The 17547-nt window shown below is 55.0% G+C and overlaps 2 protein-coding genes across 2 annotated transcripts in view; one reads left to right on the top strand and one right to left on the bottom strand.

Moving 5' to 3' along the window:
* Positions 1 to 581: 581 nt before the first annotated feature.
* Positions 582 to 9214, top strand: WBP2NL (WBP2 N-terminal like). The gene is made up of 8 exons (XM_026038262.1): positions 582 to 640; positions 3554 to 3662; positions 4406 to 4541; positions 6085 to 6177; positions 6813 to 6998; positions 7408 to 7536; positions 7842 to 7918; positions 8325 to 9214. The coding sequence occupies exons 1-8, from the start codon at positions 582 to 584 to the stop codon at positions 8370 to 8372; spliced, it is 837 nt and encodes a 278-aa protein (XP_025894047.1). The 3' UTR covers positions 8373 to 9214.
* A 1737-nt stretch (positions 9215 to 10951) lies between these two features.
* The window catches only part of NAGA (alpha-N-acetylgalactosaminidase), an 8236-nt gene continuing 1640 nt past the window's right edge, over positions 10952 to 17547 (bottom strand). The window contains exons 2-9 of the mRNA XM_026038284.1: positions 17193 to 17340; positions 16326 to 16500; positions 15956 to 16133; positions 15282 to 15376; positions 14448 to 14609; positions 13807 to 14004; positions 13174 to 13317; positions 10952 to 12697 (exon numbers count right to left, since the gene is read on the bottom strand). Coding sequence (XP_025894069.1) covers positions 12524 to 12697; positions 13174 to 13317; positions 13807 to 14004; positions 14448 to 14609; positions 15282 to 15376; positions 15956 to 16133; positions 16326 to 16500; positions 17193 to 17340 — 1274 coding nt within the window. The 3' untranslated portion in view covers positions 10952 to 12523. The remainder of the gene's footprint in view (positions 12698 to 13173; positions 13318 to 13806; positions 14005 to 14447; positions 14610 to 15281; positions 15377 to 15955; positions 16134 to 16325; positions 16501 to 17192; positions 17341 to 17547) is intronic.

Here is a 17547-nt window from a genome sequence, read left to right on the forward strand (position 1 = left end):
GATGCAGGAGGGAAGGGGAGGGCTTGGGGGAGGCAGGATTGGAGAGCTGGGAAGCACTGACCCAAAAAGCTTTCCCCGAGCGCGGCCAGGCCAGTGCGGCCGCTGCAGATCCGCCCGGGAAGACAAGGGCACGCGCTGGAAACATCCCATGYTGCTCCGGAGCGGCGCTCTTCCCTGGAAGAGGCACAGGACTTAACGCGGGAGGAGGAGGAGGAGGAGGGATCCCCAGGGAGACACCGGGAGCCGCCTGCAGCCCCTACGGCGGGCATGAGAGGCTCGCGGGGAGAAAAAGAAATTTAAAAAAGGCAGAAAAAAAATAAATTGTGGATTAGCGAAATCGAGATTAAAATAAAAATGATGACCCTCCAAGATCAAAGCACGTTTGGAAAACGTTTATTTCTACGGTGACGCTGTCACAGGTGGGGCGGGGGGGGAGAAGGCGCCGGGTGACGTCACGGCGGCGGAGGTGGGACGTCACGCGGGGCGGGGCGCGACGTCACGCGGGGCGGGCCGTGACGTCACGCGGGGCGGGGCGCGACGTCACGCGGGGCGGCGGCGGCACAAGGCGGGGGCGGGGCAAGATGGCGCTGAACAGGAACCACTCGCAGCAGGGCGGCGTCGTCGTCCCCAATGCCGAGAGGTGGCGGCCGGGGGGAGCCCCGGGGGGCAGCTATGGGGCGGGGGGGGGGCCCCTATGGGGGAGTTGTAGGGCTGGGGCCCCGGCTCGGGGTGCTGGGGCCTCGCAGTGGGGCGGCCGTGGGGCTGGGGCCGCAGCTGCAGGGCTGGCGGTGGGGCAGGGGCAGCGTGGGGGCCCTGCCGTGGGGCTGCGGCGGACGCAGGGCGGCTGGGGGCCCGGGGGGCTGCTGCTCAGCCCCCTGCCCGTGGGGCAGTCCCTGCACCCTTGGACCTGCCGTGCTCGTGCGGACGCGGCTGTCCCCGATGCCGGCTCGTCCCCCGCGGGCACGCCGGGACCCACAGGTCCCCTTGTCCCAGGCGCCCACGGCCCCACGCGGCGCCGCTTTCGCTCCCCCAGGGACCCTCGAGCCGCCGCCGGGCTGGGCGCTGCGCTTCCCTGCCCCTGCTTCCCTGCCGTCCCGCCGCTCCGGGAGCGAAGGATCGTTTGAGAGCCCCGTGTCCTCCCAGCTTGTTTGTGCGCGCGCTCGCGGGCCTCCGCGCAGCCCTGTTTATCTGCTGGTGTCTCTGCTGCCCGCCTCTCTCCCCGCGGTTCTTTGGGAGCGACTGGAGAAGCGTGAGGGATCTCCGAGGTGCCCGCGCTGGAGCGTCGGTCGATGGCGTTGTCAGCGGTGGCCCCCGTTAGGCTGCTCCTGCCGCCTGCGTGAGCAAACCCTGCCGCACACTCGTGACTGGCACTTATGTAATTCCTTTAGTTTTGAAAGGAGAACAGCGCTGGATCCGCAGGTCGGAGCCGGGGGGTTCTGCCCCGCTTCAGGGCGGAAGCCCTGCGGGTTGTTTTGTTTAGGTCCTCGCTGGCGCCGTTGAAACTCGCAGGCAGAATTAGAGCAAGGGATTAGCAAAGTTGGCTTTCAAAATAACCACAGAGCTGCCCAGTGTGTTCCCCTCAAGTTGGGTAACTAACGATCCCGGAGAGGCAGAGATCGCTTAAGCGATGGATTAAGCCTTAATCGCTTCAGTTCATGGCAAGACGGGGTCGGAAGCAGGCAGGTTTCTGCCCGGAGATGAGGTGAGCAGAGCAGATGCTCTTGTCCTGTGGAGCCTAAACCGTGTGATTAGTGCTGACGCTCGCCGCTTCCACATTGCTGGACTAGCTCGGCAAGTCCTGACCTCCCCTTGCCTGTGCTCAGGTGCTGCCCAGATCCGGGCTTGCCTACAGAAATCCTGGAAAGGAAGGGTGTGCTGAAGGCCTGGCAGGCTGTTTTCAGCCTGATAGCTGCTTGGAGAAACACGCTCCAAACGGTTCTGAGCTAGAATTTGTAACTYGCCGCTTGAGCTTGAGTGTTCGGAGCGTGTCGCGTGGGCCGCTGGAAGGAGGTGCCGGGGCCCGTGGCCTCCAGCCCTCGCTGCGGGGGCTCGCGAGGCGGGCGCCGGAGTCGGAGCTCCGCGGGGCGCTCGGCCGGCCGTGCCGGTCCCGAACGGCCCGGCAGCCCCGGCGCCTTGCGCTCCCTGCTTCCCTATCTGCTCGGGTATCGGCTTGTCCGAGTCGCCTGGCGGGAGAAGGCGCTGAAGTGGCTCCATGGAAGCTCTTCCCAAAGAGGCGAGCTGGCGTGGAGCACTGCTGCAGGAGGAGGCTCAGGAAGGAGTCCTGGGAATATTCGGAACACGGAGGCGCTGCTTGTATTTAGCTTAGAAGAAGTGTCTCCCTTTGGCACCTTGGAAATGGAAGAGGCTCTGCTGCGTTGTCCGCCTGTCCCTGACGGGAGGATGGAGCTTTTGGCTGTTTCCACGTTTCTCGGCCTTGCCGATTTCTCCTTTCCCCCAATAATTACACAACTCCCTGACTTGATCCGATTACTGCAACAGGCTGAATATGTGAGGGTGACGTTAGATCTGGCCTCCTCAGGCTCATGCTGAGGTGCTTATTTGTTTTTGGAGTCTTAGAGGTTTTTTTCCTTCTTYGATCTCAAGCTGAAAATGTATTGGCTTTTTTTTTTTTTATATATATATATATTTATATAATATATGTTTATATTACTGTGACATGCTGCAAGCTCCTCGCTCCCAAGGCTCTCTCATTTACTCTGCATTTATTTTTCTTACTGAATGGTTTAGGATCTGTCCCCATCTTATACTTGGTGGCACTCTTTTCCAGGCTGTCTCTTCCCATTTTTCCAAAAAAAAAAAAAAACCCCTTCTAATTCCTTGGGTTCCTCCATTTCCCTTACCTCAGCCTCCCAGAGATCTGCATGTTCTCATCAAGCTGTGGGGCCAGCGGGAGAGTTTGGTCACGTAGGCTCTGGTGATGACAACCCTGCTGCTGCCACCGGGGCTGCCCCAGCTCCCTTGCGTGGTGCATTGCTTTTCCTCATGGTTATTTACTTGAATCATGTGAAATGTGGTCAGCAGTTAGTGTGTTAATGAAGTAACTTGCTCTGGTTCCCCTGGAGCGCAGCCTGCCCCATGGGTTGGGTGTTAGGGGGCTTCTGCTTGCGCAGTGGCTGGTCCTAAGTGTGCAAATGGTCTTGGTGAGGGCTTGGCTCCCTCTGAGCTGGCCCCTGCATTTCAGTGGGAAGGTTTCCAAGCATTTGCCTCTTTCGGTGCTGCAGCCTTTGGGTGGAAGCCCTTCCCCTGAGGATAGGGGAATGCCTTCAGCTTTAACGTCTAGGAGGTGGAAAGCGAAACCATCCTTAAAGCTGTCCTTTATGGAGGAGGAGGAGGAGGAGCAGGGCTTGTCCCAGTGTGAGGTCTCTTGCTCTRCATAAATTGTCCCTCCCTGTTCAAAGAGAAAGCAGCAGAATTGGGTCTCTGGGAACCATTCCGGGGTTCTGCCGTGCTGGTCCCTCCCTGTGGTGCTGCGTGTGTCAGAGCTGTTGCTGAGGCCTCTAATTTGTCCAACTTGTCCCATTTCCTCCTGCAGCGTTCTCAAGCAGTGCAAAGATGTGGAGCTCTCCTTCAGTGACGTGGCGGGGAAGCCTGAGGCCTTCAAGGGCACCAAGAAAGGAATGCTGTACCTCACTCCTTACAGGGTAGGTGTGATGCCAGCAGGGCCTCCACTTTCCAAAGGGATCTCGGACCTCCAGCCCAGAAACTTCCTCAGTGAAAGGAGAAATGATTTCTAAGTGACGAGGCGCTGAGAGTACTAGAGAGAAGRAGGAGTGGAGGAAATAGGACAGTCTATCCTTGTATGGGTATCCCAGTTCCCTGCTAAAGCTCATGCCAACTGGGAAATATCCCATGTAGAGAATAAATAGTGTGTGATGTATCGGTCAATATTACTCTMTGAAAACTGTCCAGTTTATCCTTAAAGATAGAACAAGAAAAMTGTTCATTTGTATATTGTGAGGAAGAACTTCTTTCCTGTGAGGGTGCCAGAGYCCTGGCACAGGCTGCCCAGGGAGGCTGTGGAGTCTCCTTCTCTGGAGAKCTTCCAAACCCGCCTGGATGCCGCCCTGTGCCCCGTGCTCTGGGTGTCCCTGCTGGAGCAGGGGGTTGGACTGGATGATCTCCAGAGGTCCCTTCCAACCCCGAACAGTCTGTGATTCTGTTATTGTGGAATGGAAGTGCTCCAGGTGAGTGAGTTGTGAGATCGAGCCTGTTTGGGGCGTGAAGGCCGTGCAACTGAAGTAACGTCCCACACACCAACGCTAGACACTCAGCTCCCCACAGCAGTGTTTAGACTGCCCGTCTGAGGCCACTGCCACAGCCAGAACCCCATGGTCAGCCTTTGTACCTAAACCAACTTCTTCAAGCTTTCCTTCCTGTCTTACAGATGATCTTTGTGTCGAAGGGCAAGGATCCCATGCTGTCTTTCATGATGCCATTTTATTTGGTGAAAGGATGTTCTATTGAGCAGCCCGTTTTCTCTGCCAATTACATCAAAGGACAGATTCAGGCTGAGGCAGGAGGTACGTGCCCGTGCTCTGCAGACCTGCTCTTCCTAACTTTCCCAAGCCCTCTCTGCTCTGCTGAACGTCAGGTGAAGGGCTCGCTTGCACGGGAAGAGTGGCCAGTGTAGCTGCAGCAGCACCACGAGCACGTGGTCACTAGCAGCACCACTAGCCCTTAGTCACTAAGGGGGCTCCTGGCTTCTGGATTTTGAGGTGTGATTTCAGTGTYACCTTCTGCCCCCAAAGCTCATAACTGACTTCAGTAGGGTGGCTTTTATTTAATCTTTTAAGCTCTGTCTTGCTGTTTACTTGGTTTGTACCTGTTTTCCCTTAGCTTTGACTTGAAAGGGTGCTTAAGTGACCAAGTCACCAGCCACTATGATTGTTAGATATATTGAGCAACTATACATGGATATATTGAGCAACTATACATACTTTGTGGAGACCAATGTGTACATTGGAGACACGTGTACATTTGTATGCATCTCAAACACTGCTTTGCATCAGTGATTCAGCTTTGTTCACAACTTGATGCTGAAACTGATAGGAACTATAGCAACAGTCTTGACCAAACCTGGGGAATTGCAGATAATAAACAGGATTAGAAAACAGAGCTTTTGGTTCACGCTTCCTCCCTCTTAAGCTCCAGGACAAGTCTGTGTGCACTTTGATGCACTTGGAGAGCTTTCTGCTCTTGCTTCATGCTTCTAATAGTGCTTTAGGGAGACTAGACTCTGGTTTGTGGATCAGCCACTTCCTGATGCTGAAATCRTTTAAGACGGTGGTTTTAAGGAAGCTCCAAGGGGATGACTTTTCCTATGGAGGATTGCCTGGTTTATTTCTGCTCTTCATTTCTTTTCTGTCCTCAAGAGACTCTCTCTGCATTTACTTTCTCAACACAACTTCATCACTGATAAGACAAGGGAAATGAATATTGTTTATTTTATGAAATGTTTTATTTAAATGATGTTTAAAAAATACAAAACAAAGTACTCTTGTGCTTATCTTGTGGTCTCGTTGACTAGTTAGAAATTCTCTGCAAGTTCTTCATTATACTTAAGTGTTTATAATCTGTCTGAGCTCCTGTGGGGCAAAGAGATTTAAAATGTAGTACTTCATTCAAATCCTAGTTTGGGTTTCAGGCCCTGATCCATAGTCTACTGAGATCAATAATAAAATTTCATTCAGGTGCTTTGATGAAGTCTTCAGTGAATTAAATGCTTTGTTTTATTTTCTTTGCACTCTAATCATAGTTAGGGTCTGCTCAACCTTTTGGGAAAGGACCAACCTAGGATATAAAACAATTTTTTACATAACAAGATTGAAAATCTTTCTAAAAGTCTTTAAATAAATAAGTGAATTCCTGGTCCTCTTGAGATATTATTTAGAAAGCATTATTTCAGGGACCTCGAAGACAAAAGCCATGATTCTGCCCTCCTGGCAATACAATACAACATTTAACATATTCTTTATTAGAAGTTCAATAAATTTGAATATTAGCTGTTTTTCTACCATAGCTTGTACTAAGGAGACTAATTTCAGATTGAATTTTCTCTCCTAGGTGGCTGGGAAGGGCAAGCAACATTTAAACTGACTTTTAACAGCGGCGGAGCCATTGAGTTTGGACAGTTGATGTTCAAAGCTGCTTCCAGTGGTAAGGGGTCTCCAGAGCCTGCAGCCCTACCCTGGGCTAGGGACTCGGGAAGGGGGCATCCTCTGCACTGCCTCTTCCTTTGCTTCACCTTAGTGCTTGGTGTAGCCAGAATATTCTGGAGTTTGTGCTTTTGAGGTGGGCTTTGTTTTTTTCCACAGAAATTTATTCCTCCCCTCATCCCAGTCCTGTCATAATGGAAAGAACATATCTGCATTTGGCGAGGGGGAAACACAGTTTCAAAGTTCTATATTTACACATTTTATATTTAAAACTTCAAAAATTCTTAAGCTTTGTATTTAAAGCTTTGATATGGAAAAAAAAAATCTATTGAGCCTTTATTGGGAGGAAAGTTTAAAAAAAAATACCGATGAAGGTTTTCTAAAATGGTCCCCTTTTCCAATCCCAGAAGCCCAGCTGCTGATCTGTTACCCTAAGGCCAGGGTGTTTTTGGGCAGCTGACTTCTAGCACCCTGTGACCTTGCAGGGAGATTATTTCCAAGTGCTGTTCGTGCCTGGTGTTTATGCTGGGGCTGTTTAGTGGGTATCTCTGGAACTAGGATAAGGAGAAATCGGGAGGGCTGTTTACCTTTCCCTCTGTACAAGCACTGGGTTAAAACGAGCCCTGTGTGTCGCAGCTTCCAGCGGAGCCCCTCTGCAGAGCCCTGGCTACGGCTACATGCCCGTGCCCGGGGCTTACTCGCCCGTGCCAGGGGGCTACGCTCCTGCACCAGCAAACGGACCCTATCCCTACATGGCACCACCCGTGTACGCCTATGGACCAGCGGCACAGCCCGTGGGATACCCCTATGGCCAGCCTCCAGGTAAGGGCAGCTGCGTGGGGATCGGTCACAGCGTGTGTGTGGTGGTAGCCCTGAGGGGGTGACAGCGCGCTGAGGGGTGCTGAARTCTGGCCTCCTTTCCATGCAAGGATCCTTGTCCATTCAAATCTTACCATATTTTCTTGATCGTGYGTCTTCTGTGTGTCTCCAGAGTTGCAACTGGACATGAGGTAAAGTTGCAGCATCAAAATGGTGCTTCTGCGTGGCAGAAGCCTTTGGTGATGACAGCACTAGCCAAACGTAAAACCCTCTGCTTCCACATGACCCTGCGTGAGCAGGGGGGTTGGACTCGATGACCTCTGAGGTCCCTTCCAACCTTCAGCATTCTATGATTCTATGATCTTGCCACCTGATGCCCTAAAGCTTCGCCGTGGTGCTGTCTTTCTCGCAGGTATTTACCCACCGCTCMCAAACCCGAACCCTGTGTATGTGCCACCTCCTCCCCCGTATGCTGGGCCTTCTCCTGCAGGACCTTCAGCCCCTTCAGCTCCCACAGCCTGSGTGGCCCCAGGGATGCCAGGTAAGTGGGACGTGGGGCTCACATGGCTCAGACACAGAAGGGTGATTGGAGGCTGGAGCTCTGGGTGGTGCTGGTGGAGGGGGAGTTTGTTGTAGGAACTCTAGGTCGTCTTGGTGTATAATTTGAGGTGACAAAGGGCTGGAAAAGCTGCTCGGCTCTACGCTGTGCAGCTTGTGGTCAGCTCTAGCCACCTTGCTCCTTTCCTGACCTGCTCCAGATTCAGACCCAGCTTGGTGGTGTGCTTGCTGCTGCTCTTTGGGGATGACAAATAAGTCCTGTATTTGCTCCCTCCCTTTCCTCTCTAGGTGGCAGTAAGGCCACGGAAGCGACTTCCAGCGCGTATTACAACCCTGCCAACCCGCACAACGTGTACATGCCTATGGTAAGCACTGCACCCTCGAGAGGCTCTGCGCTCGCTGCGGGCGAGCTGGGAGGGAGTTAGGAGGAACACGGTGCTGCCAGCCTGCGTTTTGGACAGTCACCCCTTGGCTGTGGGAGTCGGATCGTGGCACGTGCCCCAGAATGAAAGCTGCTTCCTGCCTCACAGTAGTTACTGCGCAGCTAGTCTGCGCACGGAAAGCCCGTGTTTTCATGGGGATGATGGTGCCACAAAGATCCTCAAGCTCCTCGATTTCTAGAGAGAAATAGTGGGGTGAAATGACAGCCTAAAACACAGCATTCGGTTCTGGGTGTAACTTACTGGGAATGCCTGTGATTGTCTTGGGAATGCCTGTGAAGAGATCCACGTAAAGCAGGCGCAGCAGTTGACTCTCTTGTTTCGCTTCCAGGATCAGCCACCTCCTTATACACCTCCTGAGGATAAAAAGAACAACTAACAGAACCAGCCTCCCATGCTCTTTCCCTGAAGACAATTTGGCTGTCACTACTACCCCTTGGGTTAGCGTATCTCTAGGTCTCTTTATGTATATACAATGTACGTAGTCTGGGCTGCTGAGCAGCTGCCCTCCTTAAACATTCAGTCTGGCAATACAAGGCAGAGCAGCAGCACTTCTTGCTTCTCTGCTTCATCTCATGAGGTCAAAACACTAAGTTTTTGGTCTGCCCTTGGCTTGAGCGAAGAGATGGATTTCTTCATAAATCAGCAAACCACRTCATTAATCTAGGAGTAAAATATGAAGGCTCTTGGAGTGGAACCCTTTGGAGTGGCAGCCTTTTGACTCCTTCAAGCACCAGCCAAGAGGCAAGGTATAGACAGCCATGAAGTTCCTCATGTAGACCCTTGGGAGTCCCAGAAGGGTGTTAAATTTCCTTAAATTCTGGCACCGTTCAGTGTGAGATGGGACTCTGGAAATCCTGTGTCATCCTRGAAGCATGTGTTCATGTCCTGGACTAACAGTCATGGGGTCATAAACTTGAGAAACGCATCCCGAGAGACGCTTAGTCATTTGCTAGTGTGAGTGGGAAAGGGATGGGCCCCGACACGCAGAGGCCAAATCCAACAGCACAGCCATAAGAACTGTGAAGGGCTTGGATATATCATCCTACTGCATTTTGGCAGCAAGAAGAGCTTCTGGGCAGAGACGTGTCTGCTTTGAATGCAGCAAAACCCTCTGCTGATACTTCTCCATCTCCTTTCCTAGTTAGCCTTGCAGAACGGGGCGAGCTGCTGCACTSGCTGGTGTCCGGGGAGCCCGCGCTGGCTGTTGTCTCTGCTCCTTCTCCGTGTGCACCTCGGTGTCTCCGGTGACTCTTGGGAGCCACGGTGGGGGTTGCTGCAGGTCTCTTGCACGCCTCAAAGCCAGGCTGCTGGCAAGCTGCGTGTGGATGTAGCTGGGAACAAGCGGTGACTTCCCGAACTCAGCCTGCCTGTGTAGAATAGAGGAGCATTGGGAGGGGGCTGCTGGGCGCTGCAGCTTGCCAGGATGGGTGTCAGTCTCCCAGTGGGTGCTCCCGGAGCAGGTCCTGTATCCGCACAGTGATCCCGTGCCACGTAGCCACTGCTCGGGCGCGAGGGAGCGGAGCAGAAGCTGCTTGCCCCGAGCAAAATGCCACTCTGGGAAGACACCCTGGCGCTGGCCTTGTTGGGGGACAGGCCTGGCAGCCCTGGCCGCTCCTGCTGAGCGAGCTCGTGCGGGCTGTGGTCGTGGCAAGGGAAGCCTGGGCTTGGTCCCACGCCTGGGCTTGGTCCCACGCCTGGGGCTGCCGTGGGCTGTGCGGTGCGTGCCCACGTTGAGCGGTGTGGGGAAAGCAGGCTCTGCTGCTGGGCTCTGGTTGCTTCGGGGGGCAGCACCCCCCAAGCTGGGCTCTGCTTTCCTTGCTGTGGGTGCTATTCATGCTCAGCTCTGCTGCTCAGCCACAACCTTTCCTCCTCCTGCAGGAGATACTGCCATTAAACCTGCTCTGAAAGAGAGTGTCACTAGCACGATGGAGACCAATGTGGTCCTTTATATATGTGGGATTATTCTACTTCTTCCCTGTAGTCTTCCTACTTTCTCGGTGAAGAGGAAGGAGCATTTTCATCTTACTTCCCTGCATGCCAGGGCTCTCCTTTAAGTGAGGTTTGCACAAATATGAGAATGAATTCTTGAAGCAGCCTAGCATAGAGGGAGGTGAACTTCCTTGTCTAAAACAACAGAAAAAAAGTTTTAAATCGGAGTTGGAGATGCTCTGATGATTCTCTCAAACTAAAATATTAAGCCATGAATGTTTGTAACTTTTGCATTGCACTTTAATACAGAAGTGTTGGTAACTCTAGCTGTCTCTTTGCTGTTGTTTGTGTTAYGTCAGTCTCTATCATTCCTGCCTATTGCATGGAAGGGAGGGAAGAGGGATCAATGTGGCTGGTCTTTCTGGTTGGCTTTGGGTCAATCCTGCTCTCTCCCTGTGCACTGGGAAGCTGGGTCTGGATCGGGATTGGGGGCTAACACAAGGGCAGGAGCACYGAATTGGGCTCACCATCTGACTGCCTGGGGAGGGTGGCAGGGTGGTTTGTGCCTTTGCTGCTGTCACCAATGTCCCTGTCCCCTGGGCAGGTGACACTGTTTAACAGAGGTGGTGTCACCAACTTGCCCCTCACTAAAGCTTTATTTTTAGCAGGCTTCCCTTGGGCAGTATTAGGTGTCTTTAACAGGAGCTCCCGACTAGATGGTTAATCCAGCTTCCCCTCTCCTCCCCCTCAACATAGGATAAATAAATATACATTAAAGAGCATTTCTTACTGATTCTTACCCTGATCCAGCCCTAACCGAGCAGCTAGCAATGCTGAACAAATGTGACAGAGACAGTCTGGGACCTGCTTCCCATTTATTGAAATTGTCTTAATCACTTAGCAAGAACAAAGCCAGCTGCTGTACACGGGCATGAAGTTGAGTTGTTTGTGTTTTTAATAATTGGCATTGCAAAGCAGCATATTTGGAACTTGCTGCTCTTCTTGGAGAAAGCTGTGGCGAGGGGCTGGACTGGGCCATTGGTCCTCCTGGAGCTGTAGTAGGTTCCCAATCCTGTCATCTGGAGTGACTCGAAAGAGGAAGCTTTATTTTTTTATTTATTTTCCCCCCTCCACTTTAGTGAAAATGGGGCACTTCCCCAGTCTGAGCCTATCCTTGTTATCAGCCTTCCCCGGTTGCCTTGTACTTTCAGGGAGAGCTTTAACAAACAGTGCACCCCTCTCCCACGTCACTCAAGGTAGGTGAGTGACCTACAGCTGGCTGGCTGTTCTGTCTGGGCTTGCCTCAGTAGGTCTCCTCAAATTGCTCTGACACAGGGGTGGGAGAAGCAGTGAGAGATGCACAACCCAGGGCATCAGCCAGCCCTTCTGTGGCCACTGACAACACGCTGAAGTACCTGACATCACGTGAGATCTGCCATGCTCTTCTCTTGTGTCTCAGGTAAGAAAGAGCCACGGGATTGAGGGATGGCATCTCCCTCATGTTTTGTGACATTCCTTCCCCCCAACACTTTTCTTGGTTGTTTTGTCACTGCTTTTCTCCATATGGGTAACAGCAGGAGCTGGTGCCTGGGAGGGATGGCAGTTTTCCTCCTTGTGGTTGATGCCATCCTGACTAACACCTGTGGCAGCAGATGCAGCTACTCAGGGTCATATGTAGAGTCAGGCCCAGCCAAAGTACCAAAATGAATCAGGGATGGGTTCCAGAGCTCGAGCCACAACTCGCTGCSAGCACCTCCAGGGTGTTAGTGCTGCCTCCTCCTGCTGTCTACGTAGCTGCCCTTTGGAGCAGGAGGAGCTGCTCCCTGAGAAACCCTGGAGTGTTCAGCCTGCTGGAAAAAGCAGGACCGCAACATGACTCGCAGCTTGGAGGCCCCTCTGCTGCAGCGAAGCTGGCGGGTAGGAAACTCCTGAGGGAGGAGTGGGAGCCGCCTTTCTTCTCCTGGCACGCGTGCTGGAGAGCAGCAGTGCTRGCCTCCAGGCTGCTGGCAGAGCTGGCGCCTTGGGGATCCCCCCACCGCTGCACTACTCCCATCTCCCTCTGTGAGCACCGATGGGGGTGGGTTCTCAGGGGGGGTTCATGGTGGYGTGAAGCCCTGCTCCCATCCCCTTATTTGGAGCCCAGTTGATTAGAGCAAAGGAGAAAAGGTCTCCTTTGAGTGTCTGACCCTTGCGAGTCACCCATCACATGCACAGGGAGGTGTTATCTATCGTGATGCTACAGCCTTGTTAAAACAGTTCCTGCAGTGGTACCCACTTTGATGTGATGAGCTGCTCAGGTATCAGAGCTCATAAGCTCAAAGGCAGGCTGGACCACCTTTTCAAGGCAGTTTTCCACAGGAGTGCTTTGCAAGGATCAAGGAATCAAACTGTGCACCATGCTTAGGAAGCAGGGAGCAAGAAGTCCTCCTTTACGTGGATTAAGTAGAAATCAWCAAGTTTGTACCAGGGGAATAGCATAAATTCAACCCCCTGCATTGTCAATAATATCCATGAGAGGCACTTGTGCAAGGCAGAGAAAGGTGCTCCAGGGCCTGGCAGAGGACCCCACTGGCACCCTGCGCCCCACTGCTGAGCACCTCACAGAACGATGGGGCCGATACCTTGGCCGGGGCCCGGCTGCCTGAGCAGGCGCCAGGGCGGTGCCAGCGGGGAGAGGTACCACATCACCACCCCCGAGGGGTTGATCACCACCGTGAAGTTGTCTCCTGTCTTTAGGCCGCTGATGATCTGACCGCTGTACACGTCTCGGACCTGCAAGAGAGGGGCAGTCAGGCCTAGGATGTTCCCACGTTGTCCAGCCAGGGCCAACATGCCTGCTGCTGGCCCGAGCCGGCCAGGCCATACCTAGGAATAGGGCCTTAACCACAGGCTCAGCCTCAAAACCCATCCCTGAAGCTCCCTGCTCAGCGGGCAATACACAAGGTTTGCAGGGACAGAGAGCTGGGAGAAGAGAGAAATTGGCTCTCGAGGCAGCAGTGCAGCCCCCAGACTTTGTCATGTCTCTCTTAAGAGGGAGATGACTGGGAAAGCAGGAACCTTTCCCCTACCAGAGCCCAGCAAGTGGGTGTTTGCCACCCACAGAGCAGCGTGTCGCAGACGACTCAGGGTAAGGGAGCAGATTTTTCCTTCCACAGGGGCACAGCAAACAGGAGGGCAAAAATCCCCTTTCCATGTCCGCAGCGCGGGGGGTGGCAACAGGAGGGAGCTCAGAGGCCAGCAGCGCTCACCTCGTACACAGCGTTGCCCGGGAAGTGCAGCTTGGCCAGGCTCGTGGTGTAGCGGAAGGGCATGTCCGTCCTCCGGCTGAAGAAGACGAGGGCGCTGGCAGCCTGGGACAGCGGGCGCAGGAACACCTCGACGTGGAATTTCTCCTGGGATGGGAATAGACTGGTGAGATGGAGCTGCCAGGACTGGCTCCTTCTTGCAGGGACAGAGCAGGGGAAAAGCCCTGAGTGATGCTCCAAGTGCTGCAGGCTCTTAGGGCACCTCCTCACTTTGACCACTGAGAGGCCAGGAGCAGCTCTGAGCAGGAGTGGCTGCCTGCGCAGGGCACACAGGCTGGCGGGGGGCAAGTGCCAGCACAGGTTCCTTGCTGCAATCCCTCCTTCCTGTGTCTGCTCTGGAGGGCATGAGAACATTTGGGCCTGGAGTCCCAAATGGAGACCCTTGCAGGGGTCTTGAGTTCCAGAAGGTGCTCACAGAAAGGCTGGTAACTTCCATCCTTGCCCGGATGGGTTGCTAAGCCAGTAGGTCCCCATTCCCAGCTCTTCTGCTTCTACTTCTCTGCATACCTTCTCTCTCCTTCAATACCTCAATACTCTGTTTTCTCTCCTCTCCCCMAAATGCACCTTCCCCCTAACCTTGACAATCCTACGTCCCTGGATTCCCAGGGGGTCCTGGTTGATCTGGATCATCAGTCGGTTCTGCAGGATCTCCTTGGCGCTCGGGGAGATGGTGCGGAGGTCAGTAGACATGAGGAGCGGAGCTGCCATCACTGTCCACAGGGCCATTTGGGAGCGTGACTGCTCGTAGCTAAGGCCGAAGTTTCCAATGATGAGCTGGAGGGGAGAGGGGACAAAAGAAGGCAGAAGCAGAAAATGGTTGGAAAGGTCTGACGCAGTGTGGCACAGAACCCTCACACGCTTTCACTTCCCTTCAAGCAGCCTACCACTGCTAGAAGGTCCCAATTCTGCCAGGTGCTCCGCAACCAGCACACACTAAAAAGCACCCTTAGCTTCACCCCAGTTTCCCCCCTTGCTGTGCAGGAGCCATAGGGAAGGATAAAGACACCGGGGCAAAGGGACAGGCACACAAAAGGGGCTGAGGGTCAACTGTGATATACGTTTTTCCCTCTGCTTAGCAGGGCAACACAGGCCTTCCCCCTTCTGCCTGAAAGCAAGACAGACCCTTGATCACTCGTCCTTTGCCTTGTCTCTACAAGGGGAACCCCTGAAATCCCCCACCCCTGGCTTGGGTCCCTGCACCCCCCACCCAGCTGCACCATGTCTGGGTCGTTCCAGTGCCCGGGGCCAGCCGCCGGCTGCAGCACGTCCTGGTGCGCGGAGAACCAGTCCACGATGGAGAGCACGCTGTCCCACGAGTCCTCAATGTCGTCGTAGTTCCGCCACAGGTTGCAGATCTCCGCCAGGATCGTGTAGTTCACCTGGAGAGGAGTCAGGCGGGAGGGAGCCTGCAGGCTGGGCAGACACACACACCACATCCCACATCCCCAGCYGCAAGAAGGGGCACCCGCACTTGCTGAGAGCTGCAGGGTCCAAAGAACGTTTGCAAGCCAGAGGGATCTAGGRAAGGACAACATGATGGACAGAATCATATCCCAATATGATACAATGCCGAGGCTCTGGGGGAACAAAACCATTGCCAGAAGGGAACAGGGGTACCTTAGGGTTGATTCAGAAGGTGGGAGGGGGATAAATCTGTGCTGAGGTAACAAAAAACGTTACTAAGAGTAACATATACTGGGGAAGAGCAGGAGCTCTGTTTCAAGCATTTGAATCAGACAAGGTAACACTGAGGAGAGCAGCCTGTCAGGATCAAGCCCTCATGAGCTGAGAGGAATGGGGAAGGCCTTGGGGTCTTCCTCCAAGCTCTTCTGACCTAGTCATGTTGGGAACCCCAGTTTTCCATGGGAAGCCAATGAAATGGCCACCTCCTGGCAAGGAGACTATTTCTCATCCTGGCCTCTACAGGACCGTCCTATAAGCAAGAACGGAGTGCAGCACACGGGCTCCTGCAGCTCACAGCAAGAGCTCCCCAGGGCACTGGGGACATGGGAAAGCCCACTGGACCCAGCACATGTTGGGATAGTCCTCACCTTGGGAGGGAGCCCACCCCGATACGCCGGCCAGCTGCAGGAGTAGACTATGGGGCGGCCCGTTGYGTTCAAGGCCTCCGACATCTTTGGGTAGCCTTAGGGAGAGAAGAAGCTGAGCAGTTGCATTGTAGCAGCTCCGGGGCTCCTCTTCGCCCAAGAGCTCTCCAGTTGCCCTTCTGCCCTACAGCCAGGGTGCCCCCAGCCCCAGCAAGGCCATGGCAGCCCTGCTGCAATGTCAGCCCTCAGAAAGCTACACACGGGCTCAGCCAGGGCAAAGACTTAAAGCTGCGAGACAGACAAAGCTGCCTTCTCTCAGGATCAAGCATTAACTGCYCTGGCTCTGGGGCACAAACACCAACCACCAACCTCCACTCTCCAAGACCACCAGGTGCCTGCATACATGGCTCCTGCAGGAAAGGGATCACTGAGGGAGGATGAGGAGGGTTCCCTCCTCATCCACCCTGGGCCCTATTTCACATGCAGATAAGCCCTGCAGCCCCTCTGACATGCAGCTTGTTTGGAAACCAAACAATCCATCAGGGGTGCAAAGATCAAGATGTGAGGAAAGAACCAAAGTCAGCCAAGCATTTCTGAGGACAGAAATTGGACAGCCCCCTCCCAACTGAAGTAGCTGCAAGAGAAAAACCAGCCAGCGAGCAAGCTTCCACCCTTACCCTCCGCCTGCTCTTGCTCCGATGAGTAACACCCATCCAGCTTCAGCATGTCCACACCCCACTGTGCAAAGGTCTGGGCATCCTGCTCCACGTGGTCCAATGTGGTCCCCGGATAGCCTCCACAGGTCAAGATGCCCAGGTCTGCATAAATGCCCAGCTTCAGGCCCCGGGAGTGGACCTGTGAGGAGAGAAGAGATGCAAGAGTGAGGAGAGAAGAGGTACAAGAGTCCAGGGCATCTCCCAGGGAAATGAGCTCCTCCATCTCGTCCCAGCCCTCCTACCACAACAGCTCCAGCCAAGGTGAAACAGATGCCCCCTCCATCTCCATCTTCATCCTCCCTCTGGATCCACTTCTCCCACGTGTGCTTACATAGTCAGCCAAGGCCTTAATCCCTCGGGGAAACCTCTTGGGATCGGGGACAAGCCGCCCGCTCGYGTCCCGCTGCTTCGCTGCCCAGCAGTCATCAATGTTGATGTACTGGTAGCCCAGCTCCCTCCAGCCGTCCTCCGCCAGGCGGTCTGCCATTTCCATGAAGAGCTGCTCACTGCGGCGGGAGAGAGACACTGACATGGCCAGTCAGGCCACAACACTTAGCTCTTGATAACTCTTCACYCGCCGACTGCTGGCAGCCAAGAGGATTTTGGAGCGGGATATGGATGTGGAGGGTCTGCCTCCCCATGTCACCGCAACACCGGCCTGGATGGTAGGGGAAGGTCTCCAGCGGCCGGAGCAGACCTCTGCAACCGGGAATATCTTCCTGACACACTGCACGGCCTGGCCACGTCTTTCAGTCCGACACTGGTCTCCCACACATGCCAGTTTGGCCTATGTCCTCACCAGGCACCATTTCCCCACCGCTGCAGGCCTCGCTGACATCCCACCACCCCGCTCAGCCCATCCATCTCCACGTGAGGAGGAACTTCTTCACTGTGAGGGTGCCAGAGCCCTGGCACAGGCTGCCCAGGGAGGCTGTGGAGTCTCCTTCTCTGGAGATCTTCCCAACCCGCCTGGATGCCGCCCTGTGCCCCGTGCTCTGGGTGTCCCTGCTGGAGCAGGCGGCTGGACTGGGTGATCCCTCAGCAGCTCTGGGACTCAGGAGCTCTTCCCACGCGCTGCCCCGTCCCGCCCTCGGCCAGGGCGCAGCCGCGCGCGCAGAGCGCTCCGCACACCGGGGTCGGGCCGGGCGGTGCCGGGCGGTACCGGGCAGTAGCGGTGCCGGTGCTCGGCGCCGCTCACCTGACGCAGTCGCGGGGCGCAGCCTCGCAGTCCACGTTGCAGCGGAAGCGCTCCCAGGCCAGCCAGCCCATGGGCGGCCGGCGCGCCAGCCCGTTCTCCAGCGCGCGCCCGCCGGGCGCCGCCAGCGCCACGGAGCGGCTCGGCTCGGCTCAGGGCACCGGGCCGGAGCGGCTCGGCTCGGCTCAGGGCACCGGGCCGGAGCGGCTCGGCTCGGCTCAGGGCACCGGCACGGAGCGGCTCGGCTCGGCTCAGGGCACCGGGCCGGAGCGGCTCGGCTCGGCTCAGGGCACCGGGCCGGAGCGCGGAAGCGGCCGTCCCGCCCCGCTCACATGATGCCGCCCGCATCAGCTGACCC

This window comes from Nothoprocta perdicaria, unplaced genomic scaffold (assembly GCF_003342845.1).
Source record: "Nothoprocta perdicaria isolate Ctin4 unplaced genomic scaffold, notPer1 scaffold_206, whole genome shotgun sequence".
In the NCBI taxonomy this organism is placed as follows: domain Eukaryota; kingdom Metazoa; phylum Chordata; class Aves; order Tinamiformes; family Tinamidae; genus Nothoprocta; species Nothoprocta perdicaria.